This window comes from Stylophora pistillata, chromosome 7 (genome assembly GCF_964205215.1).
Source record: "Stylophora pistillata chromosome 7, jaStyPist1.2, whole genome shotgun sequence".
Lineage (NCBI taxonomy): Eukaryota > Metazoa > Cnidaria > Anthozoa > Scleractinia > Pocilloporidae > Stylophora > Stylophora pistillata.
The window spans coordinates 25610717-25624963 of record NC_142525.1 but is presented as its reverse complement, the minus strand read 5'-3'; the positions used below and the strand labels follow the sequence as shown (position 1 = coordinate 25624963).

General features: G+C 40.3%; 3 protein-coding genes and 1 pseudogene across 6 annotated transcripts in view; 2 read left to right on the top strand and 2 right to left on the bottom strand.

Moving 5' to 3' along the window:
- Positions 1–2724: 2724 nt before the first annotated feature.
- On the top strand, positions 2725–6091 carry LOC148727263 (octopamine receptor beta-2R-like). The gene has a single exon (XM_088728326.1). The coding sequence runs from the start codon at positions 3313–3315 to the stop codon at positions 4417–4419; it is 1107 nt and encodes a 368-aa protein (XP_088584452.1). The 5' UTR covers positions 2725–3312; the 3' UTR covers positions 4420–6091.
- The window catches only part of LOC111336380 (uncharacterized), a 15755-nt gene continuing 7383 nt past the window's right edge, over positions 5876–14247 (bottom strand). The window contains exons 3-9 of one of the 2 annotated variants that reach the window (XM_088728325.1): positions 10920–11006; positions 10460–10792; positions 9818–9974; positions 9037–9149; positions 7944–8093; positions 6834–7020; positions 5876–6008 (exon numbers count right to left, since the gene is read on the bottom strand). In XM_088728325.1, the coding sequence (XP_088584451.1) occupies positions 6842–7020; positions 7944–8093; positions 9037–9149; positions 9818–9974; positions 10460–10792; positions 10920–11006 (1019 nt within the window). In that variant the 3' untranslated portion in view covers positions 5876–6008; positions 6834–6841. Of the gene's footprint in view, positions 6014–6833; positions 7021–7943; positions 8094–9036; positions 9150–9817; positions 9975–10459; positions 10793–10919; positions 11007–14247 lie in introns of both variants that reach the window. The other variant, XM_088728324.1, reaches the window with a different exon arrangement.
- LOC148727262 (uncharacterized) lies at positions 12657–14043 on the top strand (annotated as a pseudogene). Its single transcript, XR_015989871.1, has 2 exons — positions 12657–13459; positions 13551–14043. The product of XR_015989871.1 is annotated as an uncharacterized LOC148727262 (transcript).
- Positions 14007–14247, bottom strand: part of LOC148727261 (uncharacterized) — a 2735-nt gene continuing 2494 nt past the window's right edge. For both annotated transcript variants that reach the window (XM_088728343.1, XM_088728344.1), the window contains one exon: positions 14007–14247. This exon is cut by the window's right edge and continues 1417 nt beyond it. The gene's annotated coding sequence lies outside the window, so the exon portion shown is untranslated.

Here is a 14247-nt window from a genome sequence, read left to right as displayed (position 1 = left end):
TTTTCTATGCCTTTGCTTTAGCAAATCCCTGCTGATCAATTGGTCAAAAGTATCTAGAAATCATGTCACCAGCTGATGATTAATGGAATGTTGTCCAGCTTCCGTAAACGTAAATACTTCAACAAAGGAATAGAGACTTTCTGCGCTCAAAAAGACACGTGTCGAAATGCCGGCAACAACAAAGTGTTTACTATCCACAGAGCAACAGGACAGTGTTCGTTCACAACTTTGCAAACAAATAATTAAGTTTATGTTACAGCGAAACTGTAATGCTATGACCAGGACAGCTTCTTGAATTACTAGTAACAGCAAATTGAATTTGGTAATTTACCAAGAGTTCCACTTTCCACCGAACTTTATGATACTATTTATCAGAAGTAAAAATTAAGATGTAAGATCAACGGACGATTCGATTGAGGCCATGAGCTACAGTATTTCTTTCTTTATTCCACGTTTTCGCCGATCAACGGCATCGTCGGGAAATGTAAAGAAATATTCCACTATGCATGGACAACTCGTCGTCCTTATCATATATTCTAGTTATTTGCATCAACTTCATCGCTTTCATATCACGCTCAATGGAATATTTTCTGCACTCTCTAAATAGATAACCAATTTAGCCACTCAGTAAACATAGTGTTATTGATTTAATTACATATCGCTACCGCTACAGTAGTAAACTGTGCATTCCATTTTCTCAAGAGAAACTACATTATTTGCTGTTGATTTTACTTAACAGTGGTATATGACCCTGGTTTGGTTGCTGTACAAATTTCTTCGATGCCGTTTCAATAATTGCACGATTTTTTTACCAACACAAGTGATAAATGAGGTGAAGGCAGCCGGGTAAAGATGGCAGAATACCCTACGGCTTTGACCGGCTGAATACCTTAAACTAACCGGGTTTGAGGTCCTTACTGTTAGTTACGATGGGGAAGATTTAAACAAAGTTTCAAATTCAGCGGCCGCACAGTGAAATACGGCCTACACAATTGACCAATCATACTGCGCGTACTATCTGAGAGATTTACCAATGGTTCTTATTATATGGCTGGCAGCGCTCATGATTGGCTGTCCCGTGCGGGCAAGATGGGCCCATCCTGCCCGCTCAGGACTGCCCGCGTTAATCCTGCACCAGAGAAAAAGTGCGTGGAACAGACCTACAAAGTTCGTAACATTTGGACAATATCGGCGACGAAGTCGCACAAAGCGGCAGAAGACAGTCAAAACAAGAAATAATTAAACGAGCCTCTTAGGTACATTATACTACAACACAGTTATTTTTCTTTCCCGGCTCTCGAAATAAACAAGTTGTTCTTGATTCTTCTTACAGCGAAATATTTTTGCAAATAATAAATCCTCTATTGACCAAGCGTGAGGTCAAGATGGCTGAATATGTAATGTACCTTTGTAATGTACCTCGACTTCGTCTCGGTCTATATAAACGAAAAAAAGAACTCGGCCAATATCCAGCCATCTTGACCTCACGCTTAGTCGAAAACGCATATTTATTGAGAGCTGTAGAGAGAAATATGAAAATGACGGAGGGAACTTTCCACGGAGACAAGTAAGGGAAAGCAAGCTAAGGAAACAATTTTTCATTTGGGCACCTTGCCAAATGATGAGCTATTGTTTTTTCTGTTCCGCTTTCAACTGCCGTCCTCATGAATATTCCTTTAAAAGCTTTGTGAAAGGATGTGCTGATTTCTAGGAAAGCTGTAACATCGATTTTATCTAATGACTCCGGTCCGTTTAACTCACGACACAACACTAGATTTGTAACTCTGCGACATCTGATTTGTGAGACGGACATTTTCTTCAAGAGGGAGGTTTATCGCACTGAAAACTGAGTGTCAGTGAAACTCTTCTAAGGTCTTTTGTGAGCCCTCGAGCTATTTTTCCTAAGAATGAAATGGAGGGCTTTAACAGTACACAATTTTGAGGAGCAAGGTTTTCTCGTCACTGTTCCAACGAAATTTGTGAATTTACAAAGCGAAGAAAGTGCATCTGTCATCTGCCATTATCTAACATTAGCATACTGGCTGCAATTTCATATAGATATCTTGTTCAAATTACGTTCACGCATTCAATATCCTGACGAAGAAATATCTTCCTCTCCAAAGTAAACAATTCATTTATCTTGGCGAGAACCTGTCAGTCTCATCAGTTTTCTCTTCAGCTTAATGGCGGCTCGCAGAATTGTTGTGTAATGAGTTGAAATTTACTATTTTCACAAATTTCTTTTTTATTCAGGCAATATTAAGAGCAGGAAATTTTGAAACTTTAACTATATCGTGAATAACCATCACTCAGAAACTGCTATCAGCGTTTTATTGCTTAATGCATCGTTTTAAGTCATCAGTTTCTCAGCCGAGTTTTAATTTAAGCAGTTTTCTTCCGCAATCGATCTCTCAGTGATCTCTGTGACAGCTAAATTGTCAGGATTTCACATGCAAGCACGAGTTAAAAGTGAAAAACAGCCAAAATACGTTTGATTGCCGAAAATGAATTGTTAGGAACCGAAGTCGAGTTAAATCAATTTATTTAGGTAACCGTCATTGCAACAAAAATTTTTTTGTTCACTTCATAAACGGGAGAAAGTGTTAAAGGAAAAAAAAAAAAACTCGAAAGGGAGTATCATATGCTTAATCCCTTTTCACTTCACATGTAACTGACAGCCGCTTTCATGTAATGTTATCCTACTCCGTCATTGTCAAATTCTGGCGCAATATACGTCTAATTGCAAGAAATATGTATTACTAGCTATGGCTTAAGTATAAACAAAAAATTACAAAAATAAACAATTCATGGAAGCTATTATTCACAGCACAAAGACTTCTTTCATTACAGATGGGAAAATATGTTCTTTTAAGCTCAAATTGGCAGCGTGTCTAGTGTCACTGAAGTTCTTAATTCTTCGAAATCAGCTGCAGCATTGAAACTTTAATTTCAATTGATTGCGTCCGAATACATCCGCCCTTAGTATTGGATGTGGTTTTTCGGCGGGATTAGCTTTCAAATCAAAGTCTGGCACATTCAGCGAAATAGATTGGAGTTCGACGACTTGAGAATTTCTATTTATAATTCTCTCGGATCATAACCTCATTTCCTGGTAAATTATTTTCCGAAGATGCCCCTTCTTTAAGACCACAACGTTTAAGAGATGAACTTCAGCAAAAAGCTGTAAAAAAACAGTTTTGAAACTAAGTTCCAGATAGACGAGGATAAACTAACGTATCAAACCGTTTTTGTAAATGCAGGGGTTCCTGGAATAATTTTTTTTTGTGCAGCAAAAAGACTCGAGCAAACATTATGCATTGGATCAACGGAGGATCGAATTTAAAGTTCGCTTTATTCTTCTTGACTATCACACAAGTTACAGCAAATAATTCGACGTATGTATCATTTAATTCTCCTATCGTAACAGCTTCGACCGTTGCTCTTGCTGTTGTGATGGTTTTCGCCTTGTTGGGAAATACCCTCGTCTGCTTTGCATTCTATCACTCGACCAACCTCAGATGTGTTACAAATATATTCATCGTGTCATTAGCTATCACGGACATACTCGTGGCCTCTGTTTCAATTCCGATCTGGCTGGTTATTCAGAACACTGAGTGTATCAAAACGATGCAGGCCTGCGATCTGATTCTCAGTTCGTTTTGGAGGTGCTTGGACATTTTGTTTTCCACCGCTTCGATCATGAACTTGTGCGCCATAAGCTGTGATAGATACATAGCAATCACTTCACCTCTAAGGTACTCACTGATCCTCACCAAAACTCGCGCGATGATCGCCTTAATTGGCCTGTGGTCTTACTCAGCAACCATTGCTGCCATCAACATACACAGCGGTATTTACTACCCAGTACTGGTGTTCGTGGTGTCTTTTCTTCTCCCTCTCTCTGTAATGATCTACTCATATTCACGCATTTTTCTTGCCGCCCTTCGCCAAGCGCGCCGAATCCAACCCCTCCGGCAAGCATTCTATTTCAAGCGGGAGATCAAGGCGGCAAAAACGCTGGCGATTGTAATGGGCGCGTTTATAGTCTGTTGGGCGCCGTTTTTCATCATGAATATCTTGGTGACGTTTTTAAAGTTTTATGTCCCACTAGTAGCGACTTTTGCCATCAAACTGCTTCATTATGGAAACTCCGCGCTTAATCCTGTTATTTACTCAAGCTCAAACCGAGATTTTCGACACAAAATTTTGCGAGTCCTCCCTTGTAAATGCGGGCAAATTCAAAGCAATCTAAGCGATGCCGTGGTCCAATTCTGGAGTACAAGTTTCCGAAGTACGTTTGGTGCAAGTTCTACATTTCAAAACGAAAGTGCCATGGAAAGAAATAACAACGTTGACGACGAACTTACCAGTCGAACGCAAGCAAAAATTGAAAACGGTTTTTCCGAAAGGCCAACTTAATGGATCGACTGCGGATTTGAGAAAAAAAAAAGAAGTGGGCTTTTTAAGAAACTTTGGAATCATATGGTTTAGTCTAAGTGGAACGTGTATTACACACTTATGTTAGGTTCGTATCGTTCAACTTGATCAGAGGTTGTATTGAAAGCTAGTCACCATTTTTAAAAATGTGCGAGAAAATGCATGTTTCAATTTTTTCCCTTACTGCTTCGAAAAGTGCTTAACAAAGCTGTTTTAGGCAATTATCTGGAGCAGCCCAATATGTGTTAAACGCAATTAAATATTCCTTGTAAATTGCATTTTTATTTCGGTTTAGCCAAGACTCATCATAACATCAGGCCGAATGAAAAAAACATTGTTCAGACAAAGCCTCAGATGTGAGTTGCTATGGATACATTTACAGAAACTGACAACAATTTTTTGATGACATCACATTACTTGACACTACACGATATCATTCTCTGATGATTTCCCGAAGGACAAGGTCACTGGTTTATGACGTTTTGAACCTGGGCAATCAAGTCATGTCAAAACTGATTACGTTCGAGGGTGTTAAAATGCAAAAACCTTGAAATTGATTTTTTTTTTCTGTTTTGTAACAGAAGCTGTTTGCTTCAAGAGTCAAGTTTTAGAGATCGGTTATCACTAGAAGTTGAAAATAGAATTGATATAAGTAATTCTAAGGAATAGCTAACAAAAATGAATGGGATTTTCTTTTCTATTCGGAGATCAACATGGGAGGAAAAATAAAACTGCAATCTTTACGTTACTAATAAAATTTTGTCAATTCAATCTACGTGAGATTTCCTCAAATCAAACAACACAGTAATTTATGGTTATCTGTGATTAAATAAAAGTTTTTGATTAAAGGATGTTGTTTCTGGACTCGTTCAAACTTCTGATAACCAGGCTGTGGCATCAATCGGTAGGACTCGTCAGGGAGGGGACCAAACATTATTGATCACTCAGGAGGGGGGGGGGAGGTCGGAGATCTTATGGGGGTTACATGGTTTTCAGGGGTAACGAGGCGGGGGGAATCAATCGTCTGGAATAGTCTATGTTGGGGGGGAGAGTATCGAAAATTGACTATTAATTGACTCTGACCACCCCACCCTCCCTCCCCGCGTTAAATAATGACCGATCACTAAGACGTCTCGTCTGGTGTTACGAACTCAAAAGAAAGACCGCAAGGTGTAATTTAGGAAAAATCTTGGAAAGTTTTTTTTTTTTTTTTTTTGGGGGGGGGGAGGATTTGCGGTTGTAAAGAGATTACTTTTGACTTGCATTAGATATCCTCCATCAAAACAAAATACATTTCAGGAGCATTGAAGTTAAAACAGGGAATGACAGCTCATTTTATCAGTCAGTTATAAGGTTTTAAGTTGAACATTTGGATCTCACAGTGTTTCTATATTCAAGGGAAGTACAAATGGATACCAGTAGAGAGGAAGCCAACATGTACATTTACATATGTTTATTTCTTGTGCAGCGTTTTGATGGAATCTATTTATTTATTACTCAATGAATTGTGGAAAATGTCCGCGACAACTTCAACCAGCCAAAGATAGGCTCTTCTGAGGAAATCGATGGAACTGACCTGATTTAAAAAATAGTAGAAAAAAAAGAAAGTTCTCAGTTAACAAACAAAAGTTATCCATAAAAAGGTGCTTAAGGCTCTGTTAAAATCTAATGATCCTCCCCTACTGGCATTCAATTTTTTAAGTTCCCCCGTTAAACTCCTGTTGGAGACGACAGATCTCCCCGGCTCTATTCCCCCTGGAAACCATGTGACCCCTCCGATTCCCCCTCCGATTCCCCCTCCTATTCCCCCTCCGATTCCCCCTCCTATTCCCCCTCCTATTCCCCCTCCGATTCCCCCTCCGATTTCCCGGCGATAGTTAATGACGGGTCATTTTTAATTATTGTAGTTGCATCAAATGAAGGAACAACACTCAGGTAGAACAGGATCAAAAAGTAATCCACCGACTGCGCTGAAAGTGTCTTTTTTGCACATAATAGGTCGTAGTATTATCGTAAATCGTCACTTCTTCTTAAAAGGGGGAATGCGAAGGATTCCCATGGATTACCTTAGCACCCTGTTCGTCATCGAAGGGGAGGGGAGGGATGCTTGGCCCAAAGCTGGCAACGACGGTGGTAATGATTTTCTAAATAGAACACCTGTAATTTCCTTCCCTTCTTCTAAAATATAAAAACGGATATCTAATTTCCCAAAATAGTCCATTTGAAACTTTTCATGAATTTTCGAATATGACTCGTATCAAATGCACTTACCAATAACTGTTCATCAATTTTGCCTCTTCTCACTCATTCACTCATTCATTCATTTCCTTTTCTCCGCTTCGTTTTTTTGCTGTCGTTGTCGTTTTATTATTTTTTTTGTTATCTTATCGTCTCACTCACCTTTTCACCACAAAACACGATACACATAGTTAGTTCTTTGTTTTCCCACACCACTCCAGCAGGATGTACTCGGCCCATGCCTCCTATAAGTCGCATTATCTTTATCCACCCAGCATTCGCCGTAAAACTGCACTGCAAAGTACTTCTTCCCAGCTTTCTTTGCGGCCTGGTAGCAAAGGTCGACTGTGGTAAAGAAGAAGAATTTTTCCTTCAGTAAAATTAAGTAAGTTTCGTCATCAACTTTTTTCGGAACGTTTTTCTTCACCAGCTTAAACGCTTCTCCGGTTTCCCGAGGGCTACCATGGAAGTTCTTTATTTAGTAGCTTTTGCATAGATAGGGAAACTAACCACGAGCGGGCCGAAAATAAATTTAAACGAAACTAACCTTAAGAAGCCGGTGTCGCTCTCTCACCCAGAATTATCAGTGAGCTCTGACGAAATGCTGGGGGGGAGAGGGAGGATACACTATATTGCCGGAACTAGCAGTCTAATCGGGATAGTAGTGTTAAACCTAGTTGTTTCATGCTATGCAATAAACCTCCACGCTCTTATAAGACCCGAACAAGCGTCAACCCCCTTATGCAACAATGTCAAACAAGTGCTCCCCTCTTATAAGCACCTCCCGCACTTTCTTGAATAATAGGGGTCTAACGAAAACCTGATTCTATAAACACTTTATTTAGCATTAATTGAGCTTCAACTACAGCGGAATCAGAACCGGAGAATAGTTTCTTTTCCGTTCGAGTCATTTCCAGTTATTTCCATCTCCATGCGTGGGCAGAGTTCGTTATGCGCGTTATCTGTTTTTTTTTTTAATTCTTGCTATTGCTGTGCGAACTCAATAAGCGCCCCCCCCCTCTCCCCCGTTTAAGCCCCCACCTTCCCCGAATAAGCACCTCTCCGTTTGGCCGAAGATTTGAATGAGCGCTAAGGTGCTTATTCGAGGAAATACCGTACATCAGCAACACAAAGTTCATTGAATTCCTAATGCATCTACTTTAGTTTAACTGCGCCATACTATCTATCCAGATTTTATAGTTATTTGGCAATGTCCCCACTCCTTACTTAACTACCCCATTTGAGTTGTACTATCATATGATACTAACTGGTTTTTCCAATGTTAAACCAATCAATCTGGAACCGCAGGTTTACCAGCATCTTCTCCATAGCTCGGTCACGTGTATTATCCTTCCAGCATCCCAGATCCGACCAGGGTGCGAACTTGTACACGTAATTTGCCCAGTGCATCCCGACACCTTACCGAGAAAAAATAAGAATGGCATGAATTTGTTTCAGCGTTGATTCATCCGCGATATAGCCCTTCGTTCACTTCCTTCATGCAGGCTCTATTTGGCCGGAACCAGTCATTATTCATCACCTTACGGGCGGCCGGGGTCCGAGGATTTTGATGGGGGGGGGGGGAAACACACTGGTTTCTAGGGGGAGAAGAGGGAGGTAAGTCGTGGCTAACAGAGTTTAAAGGGGAGGATCATTGAATATTAGAAACTTAAGAGCCTTATGGAAGGATCAGGTAAACTTTATTATGACACAACCAAAATCCACCGCTTAAGTTTGCTTCAACCTGATATTTTAGGATGAACAAGAGGTAGATAAACAGAATGGCTGTTGATCCATTCTCAAGCTCAGGTTGTTTTTGTGGGCGAGAAATTTGAGAGCTTCAATCAAATTTTTGCAGTTAGCTCTCACAAGGTTTTACTTTGACCTTGTGCGCCTCACTGGCATGTTTCTAGCAACTGCAAAACTTTGAATGAGGGAAAAGGAGAACTGGTGTTGAAATATGGTGAACTTTGATTTAAGACACGGCCTTAACCCAATGACCCCTAAAAGGGGTTACATTTTTAACCCCGAATCATCCACTACGGTTACGAGAATAAAGGAACATGATCACCAATCGAAGAGGTTCTAGAATGTTAACCAAATTCTTTTTGTCATCACCTCAGAAAATGTATGGAGAGAACACAATCTGATGTAATGGTGTAAAAAGTTTACATGGCAATAGAATATAAGCTTCTAATCTCATGTCTAGATCGATCAGTCTCTATTTCGGCCATGAAGACATTTTTAACATCGAACTATTTTGGACTAAATGTCTCTATAGGGGCAGGAGTTAACAGTTAACGAAACCTTCTAAGCCTAACTGAAAGAGCCTGGACGCGAAAAATATGTTCGGATGCCTACCTTCAATGCAGTTCTGTTCTCTCTGTAGCCGTCCAACCTCCCCATGCATATTGTATCGTGTCTCAGCTTCCTCATCACTCCAGCATTCACCGTAAAATTGGATTCCAAAATATCTGAAGAAATAAGACCAGTGTTATACGAGCTGGTAAATAAACGAGTGTTAAAAACCTCTGATCCAATTATTTATTCTCCTCTCTAGCTGCTACATATTTCCTTGTAAGTTAGTTACGAGAATTTTGAGTTAGATCAAGATAATATCTTCTCCCTGATAAGTTGAAGTATTCTCATTACCTGTTTGCCGGGTAATCTACGGATATTATTCGGAGAGGATACATGTTAATCACTTGTGGGAGTTCAAGAGTTAACTGGAGATGATGGACTCAGGTTAGAAAGACAAATGAATAAAGGGGGTAAGTTTCTAAAGAAACTGTGGTGCTGCGTCGGTGGGGGTAACAAGGTAATTTGCTAATATCAACTTAGTTGAGATTGTAAATTGGCCACCGTAAAGAGTTAAAAAGCTGACGTTTCGAGCGTTAGCCCTTCGTCAGAGCGAATGACGAAGGGCTAGAAAGGTTAGACGTCAGGTTAGAAAGGACAAGTGAAAACGGGCGCGACTGTGGGAACACAAATGGACATCACCTTACGGACCTCTCGTTCGGTAAATAACATAAATGAATCTTTTGTGAATTTTATCATTTTCGTCAGCTATTTTTCTTATTTACGTATTGATATTATTAAGAGATATTTATGTGCGTCACTTCTCAAAATAAAGGCTTAATACCGGAATCCTCGTTCCCAGGCCTTTTCAGCACACTTGGTAACCATGTTTCTTAGGTTATACCAATCGATTTCCTTTCGTAGAAAAGCGTACAGAGTTCGGAGGGCTCGATTGGATTTGCTATCTTTATAACAGCCAACCTCAATCAAACGCGGAAGTCCTGCGAAGTAAGTGCAAATTAATCATTATTCAGATTTTAAGGTTGCTGCATTAGTTCAGTTAGTAATCAGCAGAAGACTCTTTTGATCGCGTAGTCTGATTGTTCAGGTGAGGAAAGTCCTGAGAAGGACTGTGGCATAAGTAGTAACTTGAGATCGACAACCTGAACGGAAGTCATCAGAACCAAAACGGGTGCATCGTCTTTGATATGGAAGTGCTTTGTTATTCTCATCCAAACAAATCTTCTTTTCACATTGAAGAATTCTCCCCAACCTCATTTTTGAAAGTAAGTGACCTTAGAACTCACAAATGGCCTAATGGCGGAGCTGAATAAACGGGCTGTTGACTGCATTCAATATTTACCCAAGACAATCGAAAATAAGTCTTTAGCTAGTATAAGGTTTTTATACGCAAGTAATAGTTACTCTAACAGACCTTCTAAACTTTTAATTATGCACGCGTGACCTACCTATAATTCCTTCTCACCTTTTTGCAAACACTTTACACCTGCATCGTTATCATGGGTGCAACTACCAACATTTCCCCACCCAGAGTGGGGGCAGTTAGACAAAGACCTCTCTCCTCCCGTGCACTGCACATTGCTAAGCCATACGGGACCTTGGCCCTGACCATATTTGGCCTTCTTTGTCTCCTGGATCGCTTTGACCATTCCCAATTCATTACACACAACAAAGGCGTCTTTGATGTCCCAGGCTTTGTCGCACACGGTACCCCATTGGTTGTCATGGTAAACTTCCACTCGTCCTGTGCCATTCTTTCTGGGAAGGTTGTCGGGAAAGTTTAAGCGGATGGTATTTCCTTGTAAACGCAAAATCGCTTATCAGTTAAGGTATGAAAAGACCCTTACAGTCATTTAAGCGTCTAAAATACCAAAAGGGTAGAGAGGAGTTGAGATGGAGAAAGGAGAACATTTCATCACACGTACTTTTCACACCCGTGATAGCTCTCTTGGACCGTGTAACTGCTGACCAGTCTACTCCATCGCTTTGAGCTTCTTTTCCTTGCAAAGGATCTGGGAACAAGTAAAAATGTCTGACTGAGTTCACTTTGTTTTCATTATTGATAGTAGTAATCGCCAATGTCAGAGTACATTAGAAATTCATGTTTGATTTTAATGAAATGTAGAAGTATGAGTACAGTAGATTTGCAGAGAGTTTAGGAATCTCTTGGTTATCAAAAGCCCGGATGAGAACATAAGTTGCAAGTTGATGACTATGACAAGCTGATCAATTACATTATAGAGAATCCACCGCGGCAACTTTGAATGGCTTACGTTAATCAAATTTAGTCCATTTTCACTGCATTAAGTTTTTGCAGTGGGGAAGGACTAGAAAGGAACATAGGAACCATTCATGCTAGTCCACCCTCCCACCCATCCCACCCCAGGGGAGGACATCCATCACCTTTTCCAAACTCTCCAAGGCGGTTTGTTTAACCTGCAGGTGCCTCAGTTCTTAGTCCCAGCGGATGACAAGCTAAGTTTTTCTTATGTCCACCGACGCAGCGTACAGTTAAAACAGGAGCTGCATAGGCGGTGGTGCGGGGGAGGGGGCTGTAGGACAAGCCGTAGCCCCCCCCCCCCCCCCCACAGAACGAATTTTTAGGGCGGTCCGAAAGTATCGCTAACGTAGCACAAAAGTTTCCAAAATATTCAATCGTGATATTTTCACAAATCCTTACATGAACATCGCCCTTACTGATTTAATTTATATTTTGTAAAAATATTTTTTTCGAACTGCTCCGGCTTGCGTTCGAGAAGCTTACCAATTGCAAAAATTCTCTAGTAAACTAGCCGGCGTATCTCGGAAATAGGTTATAGTTTGGTTATGACTTTGGGAACGCTGAAAGATTTTAGACTGTGTGGAAAAAATTGAAAGTAAGTTACAAATCGATTACGAACACATTTAAAACTGTAAAGATATGCTAAAACGTTTGACTGTGCCAATGAAAAACCCAAAAGGCATTTTGAAAAATTCGAGTATGGGTATGCGCGTGGGTGGGTGAAAGATAGTTTGGTGACCCCAACATGCCTTAGTTGTTGCGTGACAATTAAGTTCTAGGATATTCTTGAGTTCCTGTGTGACATTTAGGTCTAAGACGGGGATTTCGCAATTCCCCCTGAAGAGTTGTCATTCGAGTGTTGTTGTCGCTCGCGAATAAAAAAAGTAACTCTTATTGGTGTTCGTCTAGTTTATTTAACGTTTCAGAACGCTCCGTTTCAGAGCTATCATAATTTGCGTTTATGATAAAAAAAATCATCACCATAATTACCATTTTTCCTCCCGTCTACCACAACTGAGAAATGGGGCCAAGAATCGCATAACTCAAGTGGTCTTTTTTTCGGGTTCTTTAATTCATACAACTGGGGTTCTTTAAAACAGGAAAAAAGTTTTTCGGTTGGCAAATTTTAAGGCGATCTTTTTTTGGTGAAAAGTAGAGGTCCTTCAGCTGAGTTTTGTAAAGCTTGTGCGCTCAGATTTACGTCAAAATCAGACATTTCAGAACGTTAAAGGGATAAGACCACTGGAGCGCTAAGGGTAAATGTTTGATAACTATAAATTCCCTGTCCATGGAATTGAAATCGAAGCGGAGAAAAATGCAGCAACCAATTTTTTTTTTCGATTGCATGTCTTTTACCCATCTGCACCCTGGCGGATATTTTCCCTTCCGTGCAAAGAGTCTCAATAGGGACTTTAAGCAACGAGAGCGGGGACGGCGACGGGGACTCCTAAACCCGCGTAAGACTGGGGAGAGAACGCCGTCGTGGCGGGAATTTCTAAACAGTTAAGCAGCCATTACAAAACGCCGCTCACTATGTCTTTGAAAGAAGTTCGAAATCAACTTTTGATTAGCCACAGTGATGGTTTGATAAACGATGAGGAACTTCTACTCCTGTACGATTTAAACAGGTCCGATAATGTCGATCTTCCGTATAATTCTTATCCTGGTTTTGACTTCGATGATTTAGAAGACGACGAGTGCCGTTCAGAGTTTCGTTTCTACAAGAACGACTTACCACTTCTAGCCGAAGTATTAGGGATTCCTGAGGTAGTGGAATGCTATCAAAGAAGTATCTGTAGTGGATTGGAGGCTCTTTACATTTTTCTAAAGAGACATAGCTATCCTTGTCGATATTCAGACATGATAGCTCGCTTTGGGAAGCCTGTTCCAGTGTTGTGCATGATAAACAACTACATGATAGACTACATTTACCAGGCACACAGTCACAGAATTTTGCAGTGGAATGATAGCATCCTCAACCCTCATTCGCTGGAAAAATACAGTAACGCCATAACAGCTAAGGGATCCCCCTTGGATAACTGTTTTATGGGACAGTTAGACCAATAAGCAAGCCTGGCCAAAATCAGCGCATTGTCTACAATGGTCACAAAAGAGTTCACGGTGTAAAATTCCAATCCGTGGCATTACCAAATGGAATTATTGGAAATATGTATGGACCAATCGGTAAGGGAAATGGAATATAAAATTACCCTTCAGAAAAAGAACCGAAAATTTTTAATCAAAATGTTTTTAATTTGTCTTCTTTTTTTCATAGAGGGGAGACGACACGACGCTGCCATGCTAGCAGACTCCAATCTTCTTCAAGATATGCAACGCTATGCTTTTTCACCTGGGCCAGCGGGTCGTCCACTTTGTGTTTATGGAGACCCCGCCTACCCATTGAGGGTGCACCTCCAGACCCCTTTTAGAAACATGATACTCACCCCACAGATGGTAAATTTTAATAAGGCTATGAGCTCAGTGAGAGTCTCTGTAGAGACATAGTCTCTTTGGAGACATAGTTGAGTACTTCAAGTTTGTAGATTTCAAAAAGAACCTCAAGATTGGACTTTCTTCAATAGGAAAGATGTACATTGTTTGTGCCTTGTTAAGAAATGCATTAACATGCTTATATGGCAACACAACCTCCGAGTTTTTTGAGCTGGATCCACCCAACTTGGAAGAATACTTTGCTTAATTTTAGGGAGGGAGGATAAGGATTTGCCAGACATTAAAGAATATTAATAACATTTAATATATTTAATACATTCTGCTGTGTAGCTTGATGGGATGGGAGGGGGAAGTATAATATCCTTTCTCATGTTTGACCCCTGGGGTACTTTAAAGTAAAGTTACAGAGAGCCGCATGTAGGTACTAATGAAGTCATATTACCTCTAAAATAACTACATATTTTCCAAGTACTTTTGGTTTGAATTTTAAAATGACTTCCCATCCCCCCTCTCCAAAAAAA